Raw genomic sequence first — 21,996 nt, 5'->3', positions numbered from 1 at the left:
AAAGTAATTTACGTACACGAATGATGTACTTTTAGTATATTAAAAATATACTTTTTGTTTATGATTTACACAGCTGTGTGAACTATAATTCATGTAATAATAATTGAGATCAAACTTATATTTAACGAATTAATACTCTTGAGATAATTTTAAATGAGACCCGGCGACTTTGAGAAGTTTGAAAATTTGCAGGATACATATAGACTTACGATGAAGTGATTAATCCCGAAGACCAACATCGTTTGACATAAAAAGGGGCATAAGTGGGAAAATCACGGATAGAGGGCAACTGTCTTGTCGAGCAAGGAGCCAAGGAAGAAGACGGTTTGCACTACCGCTCAACTCTTGCTTCATACAGTAAGTCGTCGGATTCAAAACTACCTCATTCAATTTTCCGTCTCAATTCGGCCCCCTTTTCCTACGAACTACGAATTATGCATACTGTTTTCGAATTTGTTACTGGTGCTTTACTGTCTGTTATCGATTTTCATAATTCAAAACCCTAATTTTTAGATTTATATTTTCATAAGCTATTTGTAAACTATGGAAACGAACAAATGGAGTTCCGTTTTGAGTTACAGGCTGTTTTGTTCGGGAATATGGAGCGAGGGGAGTTGACAGAGCAGGAAACTGCCATCTATGATCGTCAGATTAGGGTTTGGGGCGTTGATGCTCAAAGACGGTATGTTTCGTACTTAGTACTTACACGCTCATTTTTTGTTTTTTTGAATGGTTAGTAGTGCTTATTGCTAAATATCTGTTGCTCAATTGTTATTTGCTTCTATAGACTTGGGAAAATCAAAGTCTAAAGTGAGAGGAACAAGTAACCCTGTTCCCTGAATATTATGAAGATTGCCAGAGTGCCAGTGGTAGAAAACTGGAAAAAGTTGGTGCTTCATACTTCCACTATCAGAATACTTTAGGTTGTTTACTACCATCAGCAAGCTATACTTGCTCTAGTAATAGTGCTTGAGGTTTAGCTTTTTAGTTCTGCATCAGTAGCTAGGATTAGGTTTAGTGGCAAGGGTGCTAACATTTTTTTTAATTATTCATAGTTTCTTGATATAATTTATTATGTATTGTAATTCCACATAAGATTTGCTGCATACCCCAACTTGGTCGTGTATTTTTACTACAAAGTCTGTCAATGTGCTCATCTATTATCTTACTCTTAAAAGAATGACAATTTATGCAGCTGCTAACATGAAGTAGTTATACTATCTCTCACATTATCCACATGCCAGTGGTTCTTGTTTATTTGGTATTTACATTTTCAATGACAAACTTCACTTTTTTTTTTCTTTTTTTTTTTTTTTGCCACAGCCTCAGTAAAGCTCATGTGTTTGTTAGTGGACTCAAAGGGACTGCTATAGAGGTACTTCAAAAAACTTGCTAATAATTTTATGATGATATACTCTTGACTCTAGTACATTGTGGTTACGTTGACCGTTTTCCTAACTGGAATATGCTATATGGAACATCTGTTAGGTTGCCGTTGGAATCTTAAAGGATTTATTTTAGACTGTCATTAGGAGTTATATTTGCTTGATTAAGAAACTGCAGAGTATTTCCTTTATCTATATTTGCAGTTCTGCAAAAATATTGTTTTAGCTGGAGTTGGTAGTTTGACGCTGAATGATGATCGCATGGTGACCGAGGAATTACTTTCTGCTAATTTCCTCATTCCCCCAGATGAAAATGTTTTCGGTGGGAAATCTGTTGCTGAGCTCTGTTGTGATTCTTTGAAAGAATTCAACCCTATGGTTTATGTTTCTGTCCAAAAAGGTTAGTTCACTTTATGAGTTCTGGGACTATTGAAACAGCTTGCATTAACAATTCAACTTAAGAATAGCATTTTCTCTTAAGGCACCTGACAAGATTTGTGCTTTATGGTAAACTATGCTTAATTTATATGGCTAACATTAACTCTCTTAGTAAATTGTAGAATTAGAATGGATCCCTCTAGCTGTATTTAATTAATTTCTTGTCATATTGTTCTACATAATTTACATGCCATAGTATATTTCAATAAGAGTGTTACATGTTTTGTACATCAAGCTACAAGAGTCAAGGACTATAATTAAAATATATGTAAATAGAAGATTTAGTTTCTCAAGACTGCCATTATTTACTATGCTTGGGGGCTGCTACTTAGACTATTCCAAATGTTATTGTTAGTATACATCAAATTGCAAGCATTGCTACCTGTTTATGTTTGAGAAAATGTGCATGACACTGGCATACCTATTTCTCAATAGTCAAGATTGCTGATATGCCCTATGTATGCTTAAGCCCCTACATAGAGGATTACGCATATTACTACTTTCATCTGATATTGCCTTGAGATACTATGGAAGATGCGTATGTTGTAGTTGTCATGTGCTCACCAGTGAAAAGTTATCTCTTGGGTTCAAGTCCTAGAAATTACTACACCTCTGAGAACAAAGTTAAGTTTGCCTACAACCTGCTCATAACCAAGAAGCTTCATATTAAGGAATTTTGACTTTGACGTCTCGACTCTTGAGGGACTATGTATGAGGGCTGCACCCACATGCTGCTTTTAATTATATTAAAAAAAACTTGATGTTTTGGAAAATAACTTGAATTATTTGGAAGGAAAAAGAGTGTATTGTCATAGAATGTTGCACATTTTTTTTTTAAAAAGTCTATAGTGTTTTTGCATTTTCATCTTAGGATGGGAGATCAAGACACTGAATTCACTTGGATGTATTTTCAAAGTCATGTTTGTGTTATAATGCTGTTCATATTTCATATTGAAAGTCCTGGTCTCGAATGAAATTTAGTATCCTATTCTGACGATACTAACAAATTCACTATTTACATTCTAAGGTGATTTGTCAAGTTTTGATGCTGAATTCTTTGATAAGTTTGACGCTGTTGTTATCAGCCACTGCTCTCTTTCAACAAAGGTTATACATTTGCATTTACTCATTGAATATGAAATTCTGTCACTTTTAAAAAATGATTTTCATATTCTTTCTGCAATTCCTCCACAGAAATCTGTAAATGCAAAGTGTCGAAAGTTGTCAAAGCGCATTGCTTTTTACGCCGTGGATGTTAGAGATTCTTGTGGTGAGATTTTCATTGATTTGCAGAGCTACACCTATTCTAAGGTTAGAAATGAGCTTATCTCTTTTTATTATATCCCCTTTGACCTAGTTGCTAACTTTAATTTTTAATTATTGCTATTTCTATTTAAGAAGATAACACCTAAGCCTCTTTATAACCTGTCAATTTTCTCCTTTGACAGAAAAAATCGGAAGAAATGAGTGATTGCCAACTGAACTATCCAAGTTTTGAGGTATCACTTTCTGAAGGTTTAATTAACAGTTATTTTTTAACCTTTGCTTTTATATTGTACCACTAGGTGGAAGTATGATTCTTCAGACTTGTTGGTTTTCTAATTTCTATTCATATGGCAATTGCTTGTTTATTTTCCACAGGAAGCTATTGCAGTCCCATGGAGAGGTTTACCTAAGAGAATGGCAAAGCTATTCTTTGCTATGAGAGGTAAAATAGCAAAAAACTCTATATCTTGTGATTTCTGTATACTTTTCTTGAGTGGTAATGCAAATTACTTTTATTATTTCATTTGACAAGTCATTCTAGTGTAATCCATCGAAGAGGTCTACAATGACTAGATGAATATTATTGCTGAAAAAAAAAAAGGATATCTAAAAACTCTTGAAGCAAACCTGACCTCTTATACTTGCTTCTCTACTCTTTGAAATGTCTTCTGTTTATTTCTAAAATATCCCAAAGAATGAGAGACCCTGTTTAACATATTTTGGAAGCATTTAAAATAAATTTTAACTTGTGCAGAATTTACTATAATTGCACCCTGCAACTCCACTCTCCCACTTTAGCAATGTTACTCAACATCATTTTTTGTCAGCTACACCCCAACTCTTCATTCCATTCTGCTGTGCTGCATGGTATTAAAAAAAGGCCTCTTGTCGACACTTTAAAGTCAAGAGTTGCTTTTTAGGAATCGTGGATTAGCTGCCTATGATGTATTTTTTATTTGCAAATTCTCTATGAACTAATTTCCCTAACCATTTATTTTATTTTCTGAATCTAACTCTGCTCTTGAGAAATGTTTAGTTAGGCAAGGATTGTTGTTAATTCGTGACAGCATTTGGTCTATGTTTTTTATCTTCTGTTTGCAAGGGGTGATCAGACACCTTTACATGCCTTAAATGACATAGCACTTAGTTTTAGCACATTGAATTTTGTGTGTCATATAAACTAGGGGTGAGCAAGGATCCACCAAGTACGCTCCGATAGAATCTGTATCCACTTAAAGTGGATGGGATGTTGATCCATTTAGTATAAATTTGCCACTAGTGGATTGGATGTGGATGTGACTTCTCAAAATCCGCTACCAAAACGTGTGTGTGTCTGTAATTGTGTATACACTCACATGTAGACTATAAGCCTAGTAGCCCACTACTGAGTGTCTCCTACGGTAGGTGCAGTCCAAATCTAAAATTATAATTCAATTTTTATTTTTAATTATCTACGCTTAGCCTAGGGTTTTAGGTCTCTCTTTTGCAATCACAAGCTCAATAAACATCGCATCAAGTCAGACTTGAAATCCGCCAAATTTGCGATTAGCGGATCCGGATTGGATCTGCACCCCTAGCGGATTGGATGCAAATTCACCCCAAATCCAACCCGATCTTCTCCTCGCTCACCCCTAATATAAACTGAACAAATGCAAGTGATGTGTTTTGTTAATTGACTTGAACTCCTGAATGATTAATTTCTTGCAGTCATAGAAAGGTTTGAAGAGTTTGAAGGGGGTGAACCTGGAATGGCATCTAATGATGCTGACCTCCTAAACGTTCAGAAATTGAGGAAGGAACTCTGTGAGGCTCAGGTATGTGAACTAGACGATATTGAGCTGGTTTAGTACTATATAAGTTATTTCATTATCTATTTCACTTATGTTTTCAGGGTTTGAGTGAATCTCAAATTTCTGATTCCCTCTTGAAACGATTGTTAAGAGGTACAAGAGAGTTTCCTCCCGTTTGTGCCATCATCGGCGGAATTCTTGGACAGGTGATCTTCAATGCACAGATGTTATCTTTCTGCAACTACATATTTGCAAATTGCAATTCTTAATCCAAAAATTGTTCGTCTGTGCAGGAGGTGATTAAAGCAATATCTGGCAAAGGTGATCCAATTAAGAATTTCTTCTTTTATGACGCCATGGATGGCAAAGGCATAATAGAAGATGTATCTGACATCAAGACTGAATGCTTGCCGGCTAAGAGAACAGCTGAGATTCTCTAGGCATAGATATTCTGTAACCTAACTACATTTTGTATCAGAAAGTTTTTGTAAGTTAAACCTTAGAAGAGATGACAGCCATGTTGATTGCTGATTCATTAGTTACGTGTTTTTGTACGATGTGGTTAAAAGTAGAAGAACCAAACTATTTAAGGTTGTGTTTTTAGATACTTAACAAAAGAAGGCACAGTTGATTCCTCTTCTGAATATTGCCAAGTTCTGTGACATTTTCTACTGCTTTCTTGGGGAAACTTGGCATGGAATTTAACGAATTATTACTTCCCCTCCAAATTCGTGGTTGGTAACCAACATGGTTGGCGTGGTGGTTAAGCACCACATCCTTCCACCCATGTGAATGGGTCAAATCATTTGGCTAGTCCCTTACCACTTTGTGTGCTGGCCGTTGAGATGGAGGATTAGTCTTTGATTATCCACGGCAGGGATATGCATTCATGGTTGATTTCATTTCTTTTATTTTTTCTTGTTCTTTTTACTCATTTATTTATTAAATATAATGATAAAGAATGCATTAGATTTCTTTTTGGGGGGTGTCGGTTGTGTGGGGTGGCTAGCAAAGCCCACGGCCAACTAGCCGAAGAAAGAAGCGAGGATTGCAGGATATTTGGCAGGTCGGACCAGCATTAGACGTTTCACCAACCTCCAGTTAATATAAAGTGACAAATATATCATGATTAATAATTGGAGATTTGTAGGCCAACACAATCAAGCAAACGATGCCATATTTAGGTAAAAGCACTTGTATTTATCATACAATTAGCATAAAATCTTGTATCATATGTGACTTGTGCGATTGAGAAGTTGATTGAATTGATATGAGAGTTGCGAGTCCATCAACCTATAGATCTAAATTTAGTGACGAGAGTTTTCTTTGATCTAAATTTAATTAATTTAGTGACGAGAGTTTTCTTGCTCTTTGCTTGTTCTTTTGCGTCAATCATTGTTGGGTCAACACCCATCTCACTCAAAACGGTACTTGCAAGTTTTCCCGCAATAGATATCAAATTCCTACTTAGTATTTACTAATTTTCAATGTGGGAGAAATTTAATGCGTGTTTTCTCCCCCATCTTAAAACTAAAATCACATGCACAGTATTTGTCACCACGGCAAGACCGAATTCAATTTGAAAGTTGAAACTTTATCAAGCAACTATTGGAAACTCAAATTAAAAATAAAAAAAAAACTATATAAAAAATTATTATTATTATTATTGTTGTTGTAGTCAATTTGTATCAATTTTAAATATAAATATAAATAGACAAAACTTTTTAAAAAATAATATATTAAAATTAAATCTCAAATATAGCATAATAATATGAACACAATACAAACCTGCCCTCCAAATCATCTTACAAACAAGTATACATGAATATGTATAGAGATATATTTGTAACCTGCCTAGAAAAGGGGCAAAAACGAAAAAATAATAATAATAATAATAAATAAAAGCAATCAAATAATACAAGCTAGGCCCAGGACAACTAATACCCCATATGAGCAGGCACCAAAAAATCTAGAAAAAGCTGCCAAAGAAACCGAACCGGACGGTTCACTATCTTCATCACTCACGTTTCGGGGGTTATCGAAATAAGCAGGCACCAATGTGTCCGGCACCGCATCATCGTCGCCGGATTGGGGGCTCACCGGCGCCGGCGAATCATCGGGGGTTTTCAGGCTAGGCGGTAAGCCTTGACCGTATGTAACATTTACTCTGAAACGTTGCCCGTTCCTGCACTGCTCGCCGTCGTAGTCGCCGGAGAAAAAATACGTCATCCCGACCTTCATAAGCGGCACCGGCACGGTGGTCGGCTGCGGCGACGTGGCGGAAGGGTCCCCGTATGACCACTGAGTGGCGTTATCGTCGTCATCGTAGTTGCAGCGTTTGTAGGTGGTGAAGTTGTACGTTTGGATAACGGAATGGTTGGTGTCAGTATTGAATACTGCGTTTCAAATTTGTAAAAAAAAATCAGTAAATATTTTTTTTTGGCACCACGAGACTCATTATCTGTTCATAACTACTTTATCAATTTACTGAGATACACAAAGAGTCAATTAGACCGAGACTCAAACTGACCCCTTTCATATAAGAATGTAATGTGTGCCACTAAAACACAATATCTTCACAAAAATCAATAAATATATTATAATAAAAAATAGAAAAAACAGACCAAATGAGAACATAATCATCCAATAAAAAGGAAAAATTGATTTTAACCATAACAAAAAGTCAAATTTATAATTTTTTAAACTGTGATAATAATATTCAGTTGTGTGACTAGATTATAAGGTTAATGATTAACTCTTCCATTATTAATCATTACTACTTGACTACTCGAGTAACCAAATCTAAAAGTGAAAAGTACGTAGTAATAAAGCAGTTTACTATAATTGTCAACACTTATTGTAACAATTTTAAAACAAAATTTGCTATTTCTTCTTCCTAAGTCAAAGGGTGTAAGTGTAAATTTAATTTTTGTGGTACAATTATCACCACTTTTAATTGCTAAGTATTTAATAAGTGGTGATTTCTTTTTTTTTGTTAATATAATTATTCTTTTAGAACATTGAATATTAAAATAATGATCAAGAACTTGTGATCTAGTGGCACTAGTTGCACTCTCATATTGAAGGCGTGGATTCGAGCATCAATAGAGGCAATATTGAGGTGTTTTACGAATTCAGTGGCTTATTTGAAGGTCATTCGGGTTCGATTATTTTTAAAAAATGTACATCTAATATATCTTTTAATTTTCTACTCAAATTACATTTTAATTCCACAATTTAGTAAATAAAGATGCAAATTGTGAACCACTAATACCTTAATTTCATCCCCAATTGTTCAATTGTTACCTAAAATAATCATTTGTCCAAACTAAAATAATTTTGATTAGAGTGTTAAAGTGGTCCTAACAGTGGATGGACCAAATCTGAGTCAAAACAATTTCTAAATGACTATAAAAATCCAAACAAGAGAGGGAGAGACTCAGACAAACAAGCATCATATATATCTCAGACACTACAATCATGAAATCCTTCAAATTTAACCATTAGTAAAGAAAGAAAAACAGAAACGAAAGCATTTGTATATGAAGAGAGATAGAGAGAGAGAGAGAAATACTTAGGAAATCGCCAAGGGAGAAGGTCTTGCCGGAAACCCATTTCTGGTAATTGACGGAGGACTTTTCGAGGGTGTCATACCAACCCAAGGAGTCGCCCACCGTGTAATTCTTGTAAGCCTCGGCGGATCCCGACAGCCGGGAAACAACAAACAAACCAAAGACGAGGAACCACATCGTACGACAACGAGAAGAGATTCAGGGAGTCTGTGAAATCGCAGAGATACAGAGAAAGAGAGAGAATAGTGGAAGAGTTGTAAAAGATTAGATTTGGTGTGAGGAGAAGAGAGGAATAAAGGCAACTTAGTTTGTGTCAGTGTTGGGAGTGAATACAGTGCACATGTTATCGGTTTATTGCCCTGCCGCCTCTTCACAATTACCAAAATGACAGTACTGCTTTTATCCGCAACTGTCTTTCTCAGTCTTGGGTTAGTTGGCAGCCCGGGTATCATGTTTCATGTGTTTGCCAAATGCCCATTGTGGTCCTAACACCTGCGACTTGTACTCATCCTTGTTTTAACCTCAAAATAAAGCATATTTTAAGGATATATTATTATTCAACTGTCAGCTTAACATTTTAGTTGAGACAAACCACATGCTTTAATTATGTTAAAAAATTAAAAATAGAAATAAGAATATTATATTTTAAGACAGCTACAAATTTATTAAGATAGTTTCATATGATTTAAGAATTAGTCTGAAGGAAAGGGATGGGTTCGAGTTTCAATGAAGGCGATGCTAACTCTTTGTGTTTCAGTAGGTTGAGTAAGTAGTTATGAACATATACTATATTGTAACAGATTCAATAGTATTATAAAAAAATTAGTCTGACGAAATGCATATATGTGAATTTTAAAAATTTTGAAAATTTATGTAGTAGAAATTGTCTTTTAAGCAAAATAATTAAATTATAAACTAAAAAATGCAAATCATTTGCGGTTACAGGTTCCTAAACCGTCCATAATGGCTTGTTGACGCCTTGCCGGTGTGTTGAAGTACGGAGAGTGCTGGTGATGATGACACGTATCTCGTGAAGTACTGAGGGGGCATGTGCTTGTGGTCCCGGTAGCTAAAAATACACTCTTGGGAGCCGATTCCGTCGGTGCTTTACAGCTGCCATAATTCTCATGCCCATGTGAATACGGACTACGGAGTATTAGTTTATAGATTCCAGATACATTAGTATTGAACTATTGATAGTGTAAATACGCATCAAAATCCTCAAATGCGTACAAATTGAAAGATGTAATTGTATTCAGGTCCTTTTATAATCTGTTTATTGGTTTAAATCTTAAGTTCGGTAAACAATGTGAGGTCATAAAGTTCCAAGCTAGCTAAGGTGTGTGATAAGTAAAGATGTACAAAGTCCGCCCCTCGCATTAAATGTGATATTTATAGGGGATGAAGAAGACACATGCCATGCTCTCGACATGCTTGACACGTCTCGCACATGCAAGCGGCTAGCTTGAGAGCAGCGCTACGATGCCCACGTATTGCAATATTTCTGAGTAACCACTAAGTGGTGTAATTGGTAGAAATTAAAGTTTGAAATTTGAGTGTCAATCCTTAAGTAGCCTAGCTCGGAATGAACTTCACGACCTAAGAAGGTCGGGGTCAACCCTATGACGGAACGAAGTCTAATATTGAATAAGAAGTGTCAGGTTGGTTAGTCTTTAGGTAGGTTAAGATCGGGAGCGATTCCTCTTGGTAACCCAACCTAATACCAAACAAGTATACGGTACGTGTACTCATGCCGGGAATATTCCCTATCAAGTATATTTTGAGCGACAAAGAGAATGTGCATTTATTACTTCAAGGTGTGTAATGATGAGTAAATTATATTAATTAAAACTTACATGTTTTTTCTAATGTGTAACAATTACTAATTAAAAGCCTTCTCACACTGAATAGTATTTATATTAGTTCAAACTCACAAGTTTTTCCCATATAAAACAATGATTAATTAAAAGTTTTTTCAATTTGTATTTTTTTCAATTTTAATGAGTACATTTTTGGAATCAATTATCATTCGTTTGTTTATTTTGACCATATAACATATCAAATTCATGAAGTTCATCATCTAAGCTGACATAATCTAAACGCATTTTGACTCGACCAAAATCTAAAGTGGACATCACTCAAATTAATACCTCAAAATGACAATGTAAAATGTCAAATTTTAATAAATTTTCCAACAATAAATATATATTAGTCTATTTAGTTTTTAAACAATTTATTTTGAGAGAAGTATTGTTTTAAATTACTTCATATATCTCAATTTATCCGTCATACTTATTATTTATCAGTCAAACAAACTTTTTATTTATATACATTTTTTATAATTTATAAATTTATTTTTTTGATTCGTTTAATGTTAGTTTTAATGTAGTTGCTAAATATATCAAATTTATGTACTAATACTTAAATATTTTAAAATGGGAAAATGGTCAATTATGCCCATGAACTACTCAAACAATCAATTAGACCTTTAAACTTTTAAAAGTTGCAATTAAATCCTTAAACATATTATTTTAGAGCAATTAAGCCCAAAAGTGGTTGGTGACCTGTCATTACATGTCACTAAGATTTCGACGAGATTCCGACAATATTTCACCAAAAAACACCACCGAAGCGGTAGTCGGGGTCAATTGGTTGCCTTATTCGACGAAAGAGAGACTACTAGTTTGGTTGCCTTATCCTTTCGCGAGAGAATGCGACTAGATCTGGTCGCCTTCTCTAGCAAAGGAGAAGGCAACCAATCGACACCGACGGCTGTTTTACCGGTGTTTTTTTGCTGAAATATCGTAAGAATCTTGCTAGAGGTTCGCCAAAATTTTAGTGACCTGTATTTACAAGTCATCCACCGATTTTTGGGCTTAATTGCTCTAAAATAACATGTTTAAGGGCTTAATTTCAGCTTTTAAAAGTTTAAAGGCCTAATTAACTTTTTGAGTAATATTCAGAGACCTATTTAACCATTTTCTATTTTAAAAATTAATATGTAAATAATTGAAACCAAACCTCGTTAATCAAATCATACACCTAAAAAATAAAATTAGATAGATAGAGTATTGCCTTTTAACTATTTGGGCCTTAATTTTCCACTTAGCACATACTCACATAGTAGTATATGAAAGATATGAGGTGAGAGTGAGCCTTAAAATTGTTACCACTTACCTTTAACTTTCTGGGCCACAGGCTCATGTTTAGTACTATTAAACTAATGTATAATTGCTAGTTATTGGGCTGAGCCTGCTTCTCATACCCGGCCCACAATATAACCCAGATGAAACCAATCGAATTTAGGAAGTTTATACGGCGACCCACAAACCCTATAGGCTGTAAATAGGCGCTCTCTTCCGACATTTCTCAAGCAACAACTTCGCATTTGATTCTATACGCATAAATCGGAGCAATTGGATTTCTTCTGCTCAGGTAAGAACTGCAAAATTCAAGCTCTCGGACACTGCGTATGCATGTATATCGCATCAATTTAATCCTCATCCGTGTACTGATTTATGCTCGCATTGGAATTCGACGTTGTTATAATATCGCATGCACAAAAATGGACTGTAATTGTTAAAAGGAAGTGAAATTCCTAAAACCTCGTGATTCCGTGAAGGTGACAATTGCTTCGCTATCATAGTTTTAATGCGTATATGTTTTAGTCCGGGATCATCTGCTCATTTGTAAGCGCGTATGAGCCTTTGATGTGTTTTGTATTTGGATTTGTTGGAGTTTGTTTGTTTGTTTTTTTTTTTAGTTTTTTTTTTCATGAGGAATTGTTGGAGTTTGTTATGGAGTTCGTCTGTGTACTAGTTGCATTAACTGCCTTTTATAGTGTGAGGTTCTCACGTGATGTGTTATATGTGTGAGGTGTTTTGCCAGATGAGTCTCGCGGCCGATTCCCCTGCGCACTCGTCCAGCAGCGATGACTTTGCTGCCTTCTTAGATGAAGAGTTGGAAACTGCTTCTGGCACATCATCTGAGCTGGAAGCAGAAGTGGAAGAGGAAGACTGGAAGGATGATGAAGAAGAACAAGATGAAGAAGAAAATGAAGATCAGGGAGAAGAAGATGGTGGCAGTAAAGACAACTCAGATTCTTCTAGGTAATGGAAAATATTTTGCTCTTCTACTGATTTTGGATTTAAAAAAATTTGTGTTCATAAACATGTGTCTAAATGTGAGAAACCAAATTGAGTCTTATACTAGATTGGGATTTTGTCTGAGTTATTCTTAAATGAATTGTTAGATTGGGAGGAGCAAATTGAAATGTGTGTAAGAAGAAAGGTTTAAATGTATTTCGCTGTGTAAAACGTGTACAGTTGGGCTAGGTCCATGACTACAACCCTCGGATTTGCTTAGTTTATTCCTCAAAAAGTGAATAAAAGATGTCACATCAAATACATAGAGAATATGAGACAGTGATATTTAAGATAAAATTTTGTTAGGGATTGTAAATTTTAATAATTAGCTAATGACAGTAATGTTTTGGGGATGGACTAGACGGAAATATATCAATTGCCTCTAGGCACGAATTACTTAAAAGAATGCTTCAGACATACTGATATAGTGTCTTGAGAAACCTTTCCAGGGGAATGTCATGTGTACCAGATAGGTTTATTAAGTTTGGGTTCTGTTTTTTTTTTTTTTTTTTTTTTTTTTTTTTTTTTTTTATAATATAGAAATTTTAGTAGATTCATATTTACTGACATTCTGCTAGCCAATTTTTTGTCCTATTTATCACTGCTATTACTCACATCCTTAGGACTAATGCTCTTTCTATGGAATTGTTACTAATTTCACATTTTCACTTGTTTGTTGAAAGAATAGCCAAACTTATTGAATAGCACAATATATTCTTGCTCTTTGGGGCATTACAAGGAATGACATAAGTATTTGATGCAGTGCAACTGAATTTTGAATAAATAGTCTTTTCACATCTTATCTCAAATTAGTGACATTTTTTTGGATGTGATTGCAAATGATGTAGTGCTGTTAATAGAACTTTTCTTATGCAATCCCTCAGTAAGACCTAATCCTATTGTCTCAGGCCTGTGTGCAGTTTTTTGTTTTTTAGTTAGTGCTTCAGAACTTTAAGGACTTTGGGGGAGTTGGTTCAAGATTATTTGTGTTGATATTTTCGGTTACAATGATTCTGCTACTTGTAATGATATCTCCTTGTTTCTTCAATATTTGTGTTACTGTAGGATAAAAAGGCTCAAGGTGGGAACCTATGAAGACACAGGGAATCCAGAGAGTTCAACATCTCACAGAGAACATGCAGAGACTTCACGTGGGCATGCTTCCCTCTTCTATGAATCAAATTAGGTCTTAGCACCATGAAACTTTCAAAGAGATTAAAATATATTTTTTTGGTGTGCGACTTTTCTGGTATCCTTTTGATACATAGTATTCTACTCGTATTTAGTTGGGAATAACAAAGTGTTATATATTCCTGTTAACATCAAGTCATTAACTATGTGTATGTTTGGTGGATGACATTGTTTTGCATAATATTTAAATTATTGCAGGTGTTTCAGTTAAGACGGATATGTGTACACATCCTGGTGTTATGGGTGGAATGTGTATACGATGTGGGCAGTTAGTGGACAATGAATCTGGTGTTTCATTCGGGTACATCCATAAGGTATTTGTTGGATAGTTTGGTATCTCCATTCTGATCAAACTGATGTCTTCCGCAATTTGTTTCTTTCTTTCTCTTGGTAGACCTTTTTTTTTTTTTCATATAAACATGGAGAGTTTATATTATTGTAAATCTGCTGTAAAGATCTTTGATGAAGTAATCAACTTCCATGCTAACTATGATATGGATATCATGTGTAAGGAGAGCAAAACTAGGAATCTATAAAATTTTCAAAAACATATATTTTAGGGTATCCAGGCTGATGTGGTAAGCCAAATACATGCACTTCAGCAAATCCAGCACATGCTTTTGAAGCTGATTTTCATATTTAACTATTCTTTGCAGAATTTAAGGCTTGCTCATGATGAGGTTGCTAGACTACGTGAAAAAGACTTGAAGAATCTGCTACAGCATAAAAAACTGTATTTGGTTCTTGATTTAGATCACACATTACTAAATTCAACTAGGCTCTCAGATATTTCAGCTGAAGAAGAATACCTAAACAATGCTCTTCCTGGTGTGGCCTCTTTTTCAGTTTTTGTGCTCCTCTTGTAATCTATTGCCTTTATGTGTTTATATAGTTATTTCTTCATATCTTTACCCATATCACTTTGATAAGGTTGATTTTATCCTCAACATGGGATCTTATATACTTTTAAAAGATGAAAAGTATGGTAAAAAGTTAAAATAAACCATGTTCAGCAAATGCATGCCCCATCCATTTTCTTACACAAGTAATCGGTTGAAGGATGGCTACTGTACTTTCCATAGTTCTCTACTTTTCTTAGGGCTTGCTTTGTTCAAGGTGCTCAGTGAGGGAATTATTGAACCCTTCACTAAACTTCTTCAAAAGCATATATCCAAGACTCCCCTCCCACTCTTTAACATAATCCCAAGCATAAAATAAACCGAACATGGGATTGTGGGGAGGAGGGATTATTTGTCCAATCCCCTCTAATCCCATAAACCAAATATCCCTGTAGGCCAATCAAGTAATTGATGATTTTATATCTTTTCTTTCTCTCTATCTCTATTCTCTGCATCTCCCCCCACATCCCAACCCTTTGTAGACTTGGAGATATTTGTCTTTTAATCAAAGGTACAGTTTAGTATAAATGTATAATTCCAGATTGATGAATTTATCAACTAATTGTCAACTTGCATTGAACAGATGCTTTGAAAAGCAGCCTTTTTAGGTTAGACAGGATCTACATGATGACGAAGTTGAGGCCCTTTGTGCACGACTTTCTGAAAGAAGCAAGTGACTTGTTTGAGATGTATATCTATACAATGGGTGAGCGTCCTTATGCACTAGAAATGGCAAAATTACTTGACCCTGGAGATGTATACTTCCATTCTAGAGTGATTGCACAGGGAGATTCAACTCAGAGACATCAAAAGGGCCTTGATATTGTTTTAGGGCAAGAAAGTGCTGTCCTGATCCTTGATGATACTGAAGTGGTAATTTATCCCCATAATTAAGCCTTATCTTGTAATGTTGTGTCATAGGCTAAAATTATTACCATTGGATATGAAACTTGCAACAAAATCTCTTTACTTGGGTGTATATGAGCTTTTACAATCTTGTGTGTGGTGTTACTTACATAACTTAGAAATCTGCTATTTGCTTGCACAATTATACATGAGCTGACTTGGCAAAGTCATGTAGACTAATGTCTTACATCTGAAACTTCTCTTCATTGCACCAAATTTGCTTTTCATAATCTGTTTATAAATCAAAACTTCTTCATATATCCTCCTTCTCATTCATCCTTTACAAGTACACAATATAATACAAACTATTATATCCACAGCTTAATTAATAATTAAAGGGAGATGTGAGCCATTGTGCACAGGGCACCACTTTCTCTAGTGATAGATGTGAGGCATGTAATAGGCCAATGATAGCATAACAATGGCATGCAAGGCAATACTTTCTATGAATACTTTTGACACTTGACTTTGCCAAGTCAACCTGTTATAGTTGTGTATTAAATTGTATGTACAAATAGCATCATTCCATAATTTAGTGTTTTGTTAAGCCAAAATGAGAATAATGAACAATTTCTCTTTTTTGTTGTAGGTATGGGGAAAGCACAAGGAGAATCTAATACTTATGGAGAGGTATCATTTTTTTGCTTCAAGTTGTAAGCAATTTGGCTTTGATTCTAAGTCACTTTCACAAAGTAAGGCTGATGAAAGTGAAGATAGTGGAGCACTTGCCACTGTTCTTGCAGTTCTTAAACGGATCCATGGTATTTTCTTTGACCAGGTATCCTATATATATAATGCCTTTTGTTTCTGTATTTAATTTTAATTTTTTTACGTAAGGTTTACACTTAATTAAACTGGTCTGAACCTCTTTTTCAGAAACGCAAAGACAATATGCTAGACCGTGATGTGAGAGAGGTAAGAAGTCTCTGGTGGTGCAATTTTTTTTTACTTATGAATTATAGTTGGCTCTAGCCTTTTGTGATTCATGTCACAAAATATTTTACCGTCTCAGCTGACGAGCTCCAAGCAACACGTGAACTTTAGTCTCTTTTTGTCTGTGACACGGTCAAACTCATGGCCTTTGGCATGAGGTTGGCTTTGATACCAAATTGAATAATGTGTTCCATCTTAACTAGAAGCCTAGTGTAATAGTTAGACTGCACATTTATATATATATATATATGCTCAACACGGTCTTTTTATTGGTGCATCTAATGTGGGGTTGGGGGAATTGAACTTAAGACCTTTTGAAAAATGTTTCAGTATAGACTAGACAAATTGCCTAAGTATTTCTTAACAGTTTTTTCTTAGGGGGTGTTTAGTTCAAGTTATCTCATATAACCTTAGAAATGTGAATATGGTAATATCAGATTCCCTTTGTTTGGTTCAAGTGAATGTGTGATTTCCAATTTTTGTTTTTAGTTCATTTTCTGTAGTTTTTATGGGAATCACATTCTTTAGGTTATATGAGATTCCTTGAATGTTATAGTACCTCAAATATCCCTTGAACCAAACATTCCCTTAGAGTTTTTTCCACTATTGTAAAATCGGCCTAAGCGGCCGCCTAGTTGCCCCTAGGCCAACATTCCATTAGTCAGCCGGCTGATTAGTCGGCTAACTCGGCTGAGTGTTTTTTTTTTTTTTTTTTTGGTGTGCAATGTGTACATTGTTGTGGTTTTCACTTTTTCTTAGGTAAAAGGTTCAAATAAGCTCACAAACTTCATCCAAAAGTGCAATTAAACCCTCAAACATGAAAAAAGTTCAATTAAACACTTGAAATTATCATTTTGATACATTTAAACCCAAATGACCGATTGTTCACCTGGAACAACCGATCATTAAGTTTCCATCCATCATTTTGGTGGCCGTTAAACGCCAAGCTACCGCTGTCATTAAGTCGTTTTCTCCGGTTGTGTTCTCCATTAGAGAAGACGACGGGTTTGGTCGTCTTCTGCATTGGAGAAGACGACCGTCTGGTTGCCTTTCCGGCGAAGGTGATGGTCGGAATTTTTTTTTAAAAAGTGATTAGGGGTGTTCAACAGTGGTGAATTAACCTATTGGTTATTGGTAAACATGGCTTATTTGATCTATTTTGACAAGTTTGAGCGCTTTTATTTTATTTTATTTTTTTTAATTTTAATTTTAATTTTATTTTATTTTATTTTTTTTATTTTTAATGTTGGAGGGCTTAATTGTACTTTTGGATAAAGTTTGATGACTTATTTGACCCTTTTCCATTTTTCTTATTATTTTTACTCGCCACCTAGGCGGCGCTCTAGGTGCCCGCGCTTAGCACCATCTAAAACATTGGTTTTTCCTTGTAAAGACTAAAAAGTTTCTTACCCAGCCTTTCTCCGGTTGTCATGACAGGTGCTAAAAGGAGTCCGGAAAGAAGTATTGGAAGGTTGCAAAATCGTTTTCAGCCGGGTTTTCCCAACTAAATTCAAGGCAGAAAATCATCAGCTTTGGAGAATGGCTGAGCAACTAGGAGCCACATGCTCCACCGAAGTCGACGAGTTTGTCACACATGTGGTCTCACTGGATGCCGGGACTGAAAAGTCACGCTGGGCACTGAAGCAGAATAAATTTGTAGTCCATCCCAAATGGATTGAAGCTTCCAACTACCTATGGAAGAAGCAACCCGAGGAGAATTTCCCAGTTAGCACAACAAACAGCAAATAGTTAAACCTTATCGAATCCATGCTTGAATTGTAAATGTTAAGCGGAGTAATTGATAACGATTCATTTTGTTTACAAACAACATTTGGTTGGTTTATTCTGCTATATAACGACTAGGTGAGACATGTTATAAACAAGAAGTGCGTTTAATGTTGCATAGTCATTTTTTAAAGCACGTGAGAATCTCATGACCAGGAGAGTATAATTAACCACCGCACAACAGAGCCTGCAAGAACATATTTACATAATTAACCAATCGGAAACTTAGTTCAACAAGACTTTGAAGGCGAGTTCACTTGTAACTTAAGCTATCTCATTGAGTTATAGTTTTATAATTACTTGACACTTGAGTTATTTTTATTGAGTTATAGTTTTATTTTCATTGTTCAGCAAAGCATTGAAATATATATGCAGTAGAAGCAGTGTGCAGGCATGGCTGCAGGCGTCACGCCTACATATGGGAGTCACGAAATGCGCAACTCAACGAGATGTTGGCGTGTCATGCGCATTGCTCAACCATTCACAAATGTTAATTAACAAAAAATAAAGGTCACAACTCTTTATATTATTAGCATAAATCATAATGCTACCATGTACACAATTTTATAATCTAAAAGTTGAATCGAACAAACTAAAATGTTTCAAATTCAACTTTCATGATTTTCAATGAAAGTGGCCTAAATTTAGTCGGTGCACTCTTTATATATGATTTCTTTGTTTATTTACAAATTATTTTCAATTTTGTTATTCCTCTTTATTTTTCACCTTTGAGTTATTAAAACTATTAAAGCATATAATTGCTTGGATTCCCCAATATTCGTTCTAAAACCATGTATTAATCATCAAACAAAGAGAACCTCTATTTCACTAGATTTTGCATTTTTATTTTTCTTTCCCCCATCGCGATAGGTCACGCGCCCTCTGTTTCTCTTCCACTTTCTAGTTTCCTCGCTTTCTCCGAGGCCCCAGCATAGCCCTCCTATAAAGACTCCCTTTTTCCTCGTCCGCTGGTTTCTCCATACTTGCAGCTCTCATTCCCCAGGTTTTTTTCCCTACCCAACTCTCTGTTTATTATATTATTGTATGTATCTGTGTGAAGCTTTTGCATCTGGTCTGAAGTTATTTGCTTTCTGGGGTTTCTTTTTTGTGTTGAACAGATTAGATCTAAGAGAAAAAGAAGAAGATCCAAGAGATGGGTAGTTCTGGAAATTCATGGAAATTGAACGACCACCCCAAGCTTCCCAAAGGGAAGACCATAGCGCTGATTGTTTTGGATGGATGGGGTGAGGCTAAGCCTAATGAGTACAACGCTATCCACGTTGCTGAAACCCCCACCATGGATTCTCTCAAACAGGTTTTTCTTTATTTTCCTCTTTTTGTTTTGTTAATTCTCGTTTTATGTGATCTGATTTACGGATTTTTGTTCATTTATTCTAATCTTGTGCTTGCTAGGACCTTAGATGCCAATACATACATATTTACTGTACGTCTGTACCTACTTAAAAAGTATATATATATTTTTAATTTTTTTATTTTTATTTTTGTGTTGAAGGGCAATCCGGATACATGGAGGTTGGTGAAGGCTCACGGTACTGCAGTGGGGCTTCCCACAGAAGATGACATGGGCAACAGTGAGGTTGGCCACAATGCCCTTGGTGCTGGAAGGATCTTTGCCCAGGGGTATGAACATTTATTATCCTTCACTTGACTCTTTTCCAATATTTTTATGTCAGTTGAATTTGTTTAGTGCTGTTGGGGAGTTGTAATATGAGTGCTGTGATGTGTTGACTTCTTGTTTAATATTCCTCAATGAGATTTTATATTTTCCTAGTTTCTAGATAGAGTTATGTTATTATGTATTGTATTTGTTATAAACCTTTCTTGTGCAATTACTCTTTATCCAATCAAGTTGCTTTGTATAACTTGGGTTGATTGAGTTTGTTGTACTAGAAGTATTTCTTTGTTGTTGTTATCTCTATTCATACTTGATCTAGGATGTAGCCTGGGATTGTTGTCTAAAGTGCACTGTTTTATTTTTATTTTTATTTTTTTTAATTTTTAATTTTTATTTTTATATCTGTTGTCCATCTAATTTACTTTGCTTTGTATATTCTTTTGTAGTGCAAAGCTTGTTGACTTGGCCCTTGCTTCGGGTAAAATCTACGAAGGAGATGGCTTCAAATACATAAAAGAAAGTTTTGAAACCGGAACTTTGCACCTAATTGGGCTATTGAGTGATGGAGGAGTACACTCCAGACTTGACCAGTTACAGGTATGTTAAATAGTACTCCGTACTGTGTTCTTGTTTTACATGGAACTGATTTTGCGTCTTTCTAATTGCCACCTTCCTTCTCTTTGATATTCCCTGTGAATTGAAAGTGTTTATTATTTTGCTCCTTCCCTGTTTGTTGATTTTTGAATGTGAGAAAAATAAATTGTGCTCCGTATTACTATTTTCACTGCAGTTGTTGCTGAAAGGTGCGGCTGAGCGTGGTGCCAAAAGGATTCGTGTTCATGCCCTAACTGATGGGCGTGATGTCCTGGATGGTTCAAGTGTAGGATTTATGGAGACTCTCGAGAATGATCTTGCAAAATTACGTGAAAATGGTATCGACGCCCAGGTTGCATCAGGTGGAGGCCGTATGTATGTGACAATGGATCGATATGAGGTAAACGTGCTTCAGGATTTTCTTTATCGCCTCCTTGCTATTTTACTAACTTATAACTTTTATCGGGTCCTAACCGTTGTTGCTATACTCCCATTGTCTTTGTCATTTGTGTACCTTTGATAAAGATATTTTTCTAAAGGGATAAACTACAAATAAGCCATCCTACTATTTGGGAAACAGCATCGAACTCAAATAACCCCAAATAAGCCACTGAACTCGGAAAAACAAAGCAATTAAGCCACTGAAACTGGAAAAAAAGAGCAATTAATCCATTTTTAACATGTCATTTGCATAGTACGATGGCTTATTTGTAGTTTATCCCTTTTCTAAACACTTGAAAACCTTCCCCACAACAGGAAAAGGTTATACTGAATAATTCTTTGTATTTTTCAGAATGATTGGGATGTCGTAAAGCGAGGTTGGGATGCCCAAGTTCTAGGTGAAGCTCCGCACAAGTTTAGGAATCCCGTTGAAGCAATCAAGAAGCTTAGGGAGGCTCCCAAAGCGACTGATCAGTACTTACCTCCATTTGTTATTGTTGATGAAAATGGAAAGGCTGTTGGTCCTATTGTAGATGGTGATGCTGTTGTGACCTTTAATTTCCGAGCAGATCGTATGGTTATGTTAGCAAAGGCCCTTGAGTATGAAAATTTCGATAAATTTGATCGTGTCCGATTCCCTAAAATCCGGTATGCTGGTATGCTACAATATGATGGGGAGTTGAAGCTTCCAAGTCGCTACCTTGTTTCTCCTCCAGAAATCGACAGAACTTCCGGGGAATATCTAGTGCACAATGGCGTTCGTACTTTTGCCTGCAGGTCAGTTATCTATTCCCAATATTACTTAGAGCATCCTTATCAGTTCAAAATCTTTCACGGTATTTAATGTGCCAACAGGGAAAGAGAAATCAAAAGAGAAGAAAAACAAAAAAAAAAAAAGTAAAACAGAAAAAAAAAAAAAAAAAAAAAAAAAGGTTGCAGGCCTGCAACAAACACTCAAGAGGGCGCGTGCTAAAAACCCCATCTTACAGAAAAAAAAACCCAACTAAAAACTACC

The 21,996-nt window shown here is 35.5% G+C and overlaps 4 protein-coding genes across 6 annotated transcripts in view; 3 read left to right on the top strand and 1 right to left on the bottom strand.

Annotated features, from left to right (window-relative positions):
- Positions 1–197: 197 nt before the first annotated feature.
- On the top strand, positions 198–5,543 carry LOC116016649 (SUMO-activating enzyme subunit 1A-like). The gene is made up of 11 exons (XM_031257005.1): positions 198–357; positions 582–682; positions 1,324–1,375; positions 1,590–1,785; positions 2,851–2,930; positions 3,018–3,134; positions 3,272–3,322; positions 3,465–3,531; positions 4,797–4,903; positions 4,981–5,085; positions 5,173–5,543. Exons 2-11 carry the CDS (start codon positions 600–602, stop codon positions 5,317–5,319), a joined length of 1,005 nt encoding a protein of 334 aa, XP_031112865.1. The 5' UTR covers positions 198–357; positions 582–599; the 3' UTR covers positions 5,320–5,543.
- Positions 5,544–6,618: 1,075 nt separating this feature from the next.
- Positions 6,619–8,810, bottom strand: LOC116016650 (cucumber peeling cupredoxin-like). Its single transcript, XM_031257006.1, has 2 exons — positions 8,454–8,810; positions 6,619–7,275 (listed from the first exon to the last, which is right to left on the bottom strand). The coding sequence occupies exons 1-2, from the start codon at positions 8,626–8,628 to the stop codon at positions 6,788–6,790; spliced, it is 663 nt and encodes a 220-aa protein (XP_031112866.1). The 5' UTR covers positions 8,629–8,810; the 3' UTR covers positions 6,619–6,787.
- Positions 8,811–11,773: 2,963 nt separating this feature from the next.
- Positions 11,774–18,446, top strand: LOC116016648 (RNA polymerase II C-terminal domain phosphatase-like 4). 3 transcript variants are annotated; one of them, XM_031257003.1, is made up of 9 exons: positions 11,774–11,883; positions 12,338–12,560; positions 13,662–13,747; positions 13,986–14,101; positions 14,444–14,615; positions 15,270–15,559; positions 16,182–16,370; positions 16,469–16,507; positions 17,963–18,446. In XM_031257003.1, the coding sequence occupies exons 2-9, from the start codon at positions 12,340–12,342 to the stop codon at positions 18,272–18,274; spliced, it is 1,425 nt and encodes a 474-aa protein (XP_031112863.1). In that variant the 5' UTR covers positions 11,774–11,883; positions 12,338–12,339; the 3' UTR covers positions 18,275–18,446. The 3 variants fall into 3 exon arrangements, with proteins under 3 accessions (XP_031112863.1, XP_031112862.1, XP_031112864.1); XM_031257002.1 differs by having other exon boundaries at positions 11,786–11,886; positions 12,340–12,560; XM_031257004.1 differs by lacking the exon at positions 11,774–11,883 and adding an exon at positions 11,926–12,073 and having other exon boundaries at positions 12,340–12,560.
- A 745-nt stretch (positions 18,447–19,191) lies between these two features.
- Positions 19,192–21,996, top strand: part of LOC116016595 (2,3-bisphosphoglycerate-independent phosphoglycerate mutase) — a 6,052-nt gene continuing 3,247 nt past the window's right edge. Inside the window, exons 1-6 of the mRNA XM_031256932.1 lie at positions 19,192–19,312; positions 19,427–19,625; positions 19,824–19,951; positions 20,393–20,543; positions 20,737–20,940; positions 21,334–21,758. Of these exons, the coding sequence (XP_031112792.1) occupies positions 19,464–19,625; positions 19,824–19,951; positions 20,393–20,543; positions 20,737–20,940; positions 21,334–21,758 (1,070 nt within the window). The 5' untranslated portion in view covers positions 19,192–19,312; positions 19,427–19,463. The remainder of the gene's footprint in view (positions 19,313–19,426; positions 19,626–19,823; positions 19,952–20,392; positions 20,544–20,736; positions 20,941–21,333; positions 21,759–21,996) is intronic.

Source organism: Ipomoea triloba, chromosome 4, assembly GCF_003576645.1.
Source record: "Ipomoea triloba cultivar NCNSP0323 chromosome 4, ASM357664v1".
NCBI classification, from domain to species: domain Eukaryota; kingdom Viridiplantae; phylum Streptophyta; class Magnoliopsida; order Solanales; family Convolvulaceae; genus Ipomoea; species Ipomoea triloba.
The sequence above is the reverse complement of the archived record's forward strand: the minus strand, read 5'-3'. Positions and strand labels throughout refer to the sequence as shown.

Excerpts from the sequence above, each read along its gene's own strand:
- LOC116016649 (XM_031257005.1), top strand. The coding sequence starts at position 600 with ATGGAGCGAGGGGAGTTGACAGAGCAGGAAACTGCCATCTATGATCGT. Across the intron at positions 683-1,323 it reads GGCGTTGATGCTCAAAGACG|CCTCAGTAAAGCTCATGTGT; the intron begins GTATGTTTCGTA and ends TTTTTGCCACAG. Across the intron at positions 2,931-3,017 it reads ACTGCTCTCTTTCAACAAAG|AAATCTGTAAATGCAAAGTG; the intron begins GTTATACATTTG and ends ATTCCTCCACAG.
- LOC116016650 (XM_031257006.1), bottom strand. The coding sequence starts at position 8,628 with ATGTGGTTCCTCGTCTTTGGTTTGTTTGTTGTTTCCCGGCTGTCGGGA. Across the intron at positions 7,276-8,453 it reads CTCCCTTGGCGATTTCCTAA|TATTCAATACTGACACCAAC; the intron begins GTATTTCTCTCT and ends TTTGAAACGCAG.
- LOC116016648 (XM_031257003.1), top strand. The coding sequence starts at position 12,340 with ATGAGTCTCGCGGCCGATTCCCCTGCGCACTCGTCCAGCAGCGATGAC. Across the intron at positions 14,102-14,443 it reads CATTCGGGTACATCCATAAG|AATTTAAGGCTTGCTCATGA; the intron begins GTATTTGTTGGA and ends TATTCTTTGCAG. Across the intron at positions 14,616-15,269 it reads CCTAAACAATGCTCTTCCTG|ATGCTTTGAAAAGCAGCCTT; the intron begins GTGTGGCCTCTT and ends TGCATTGAACAG.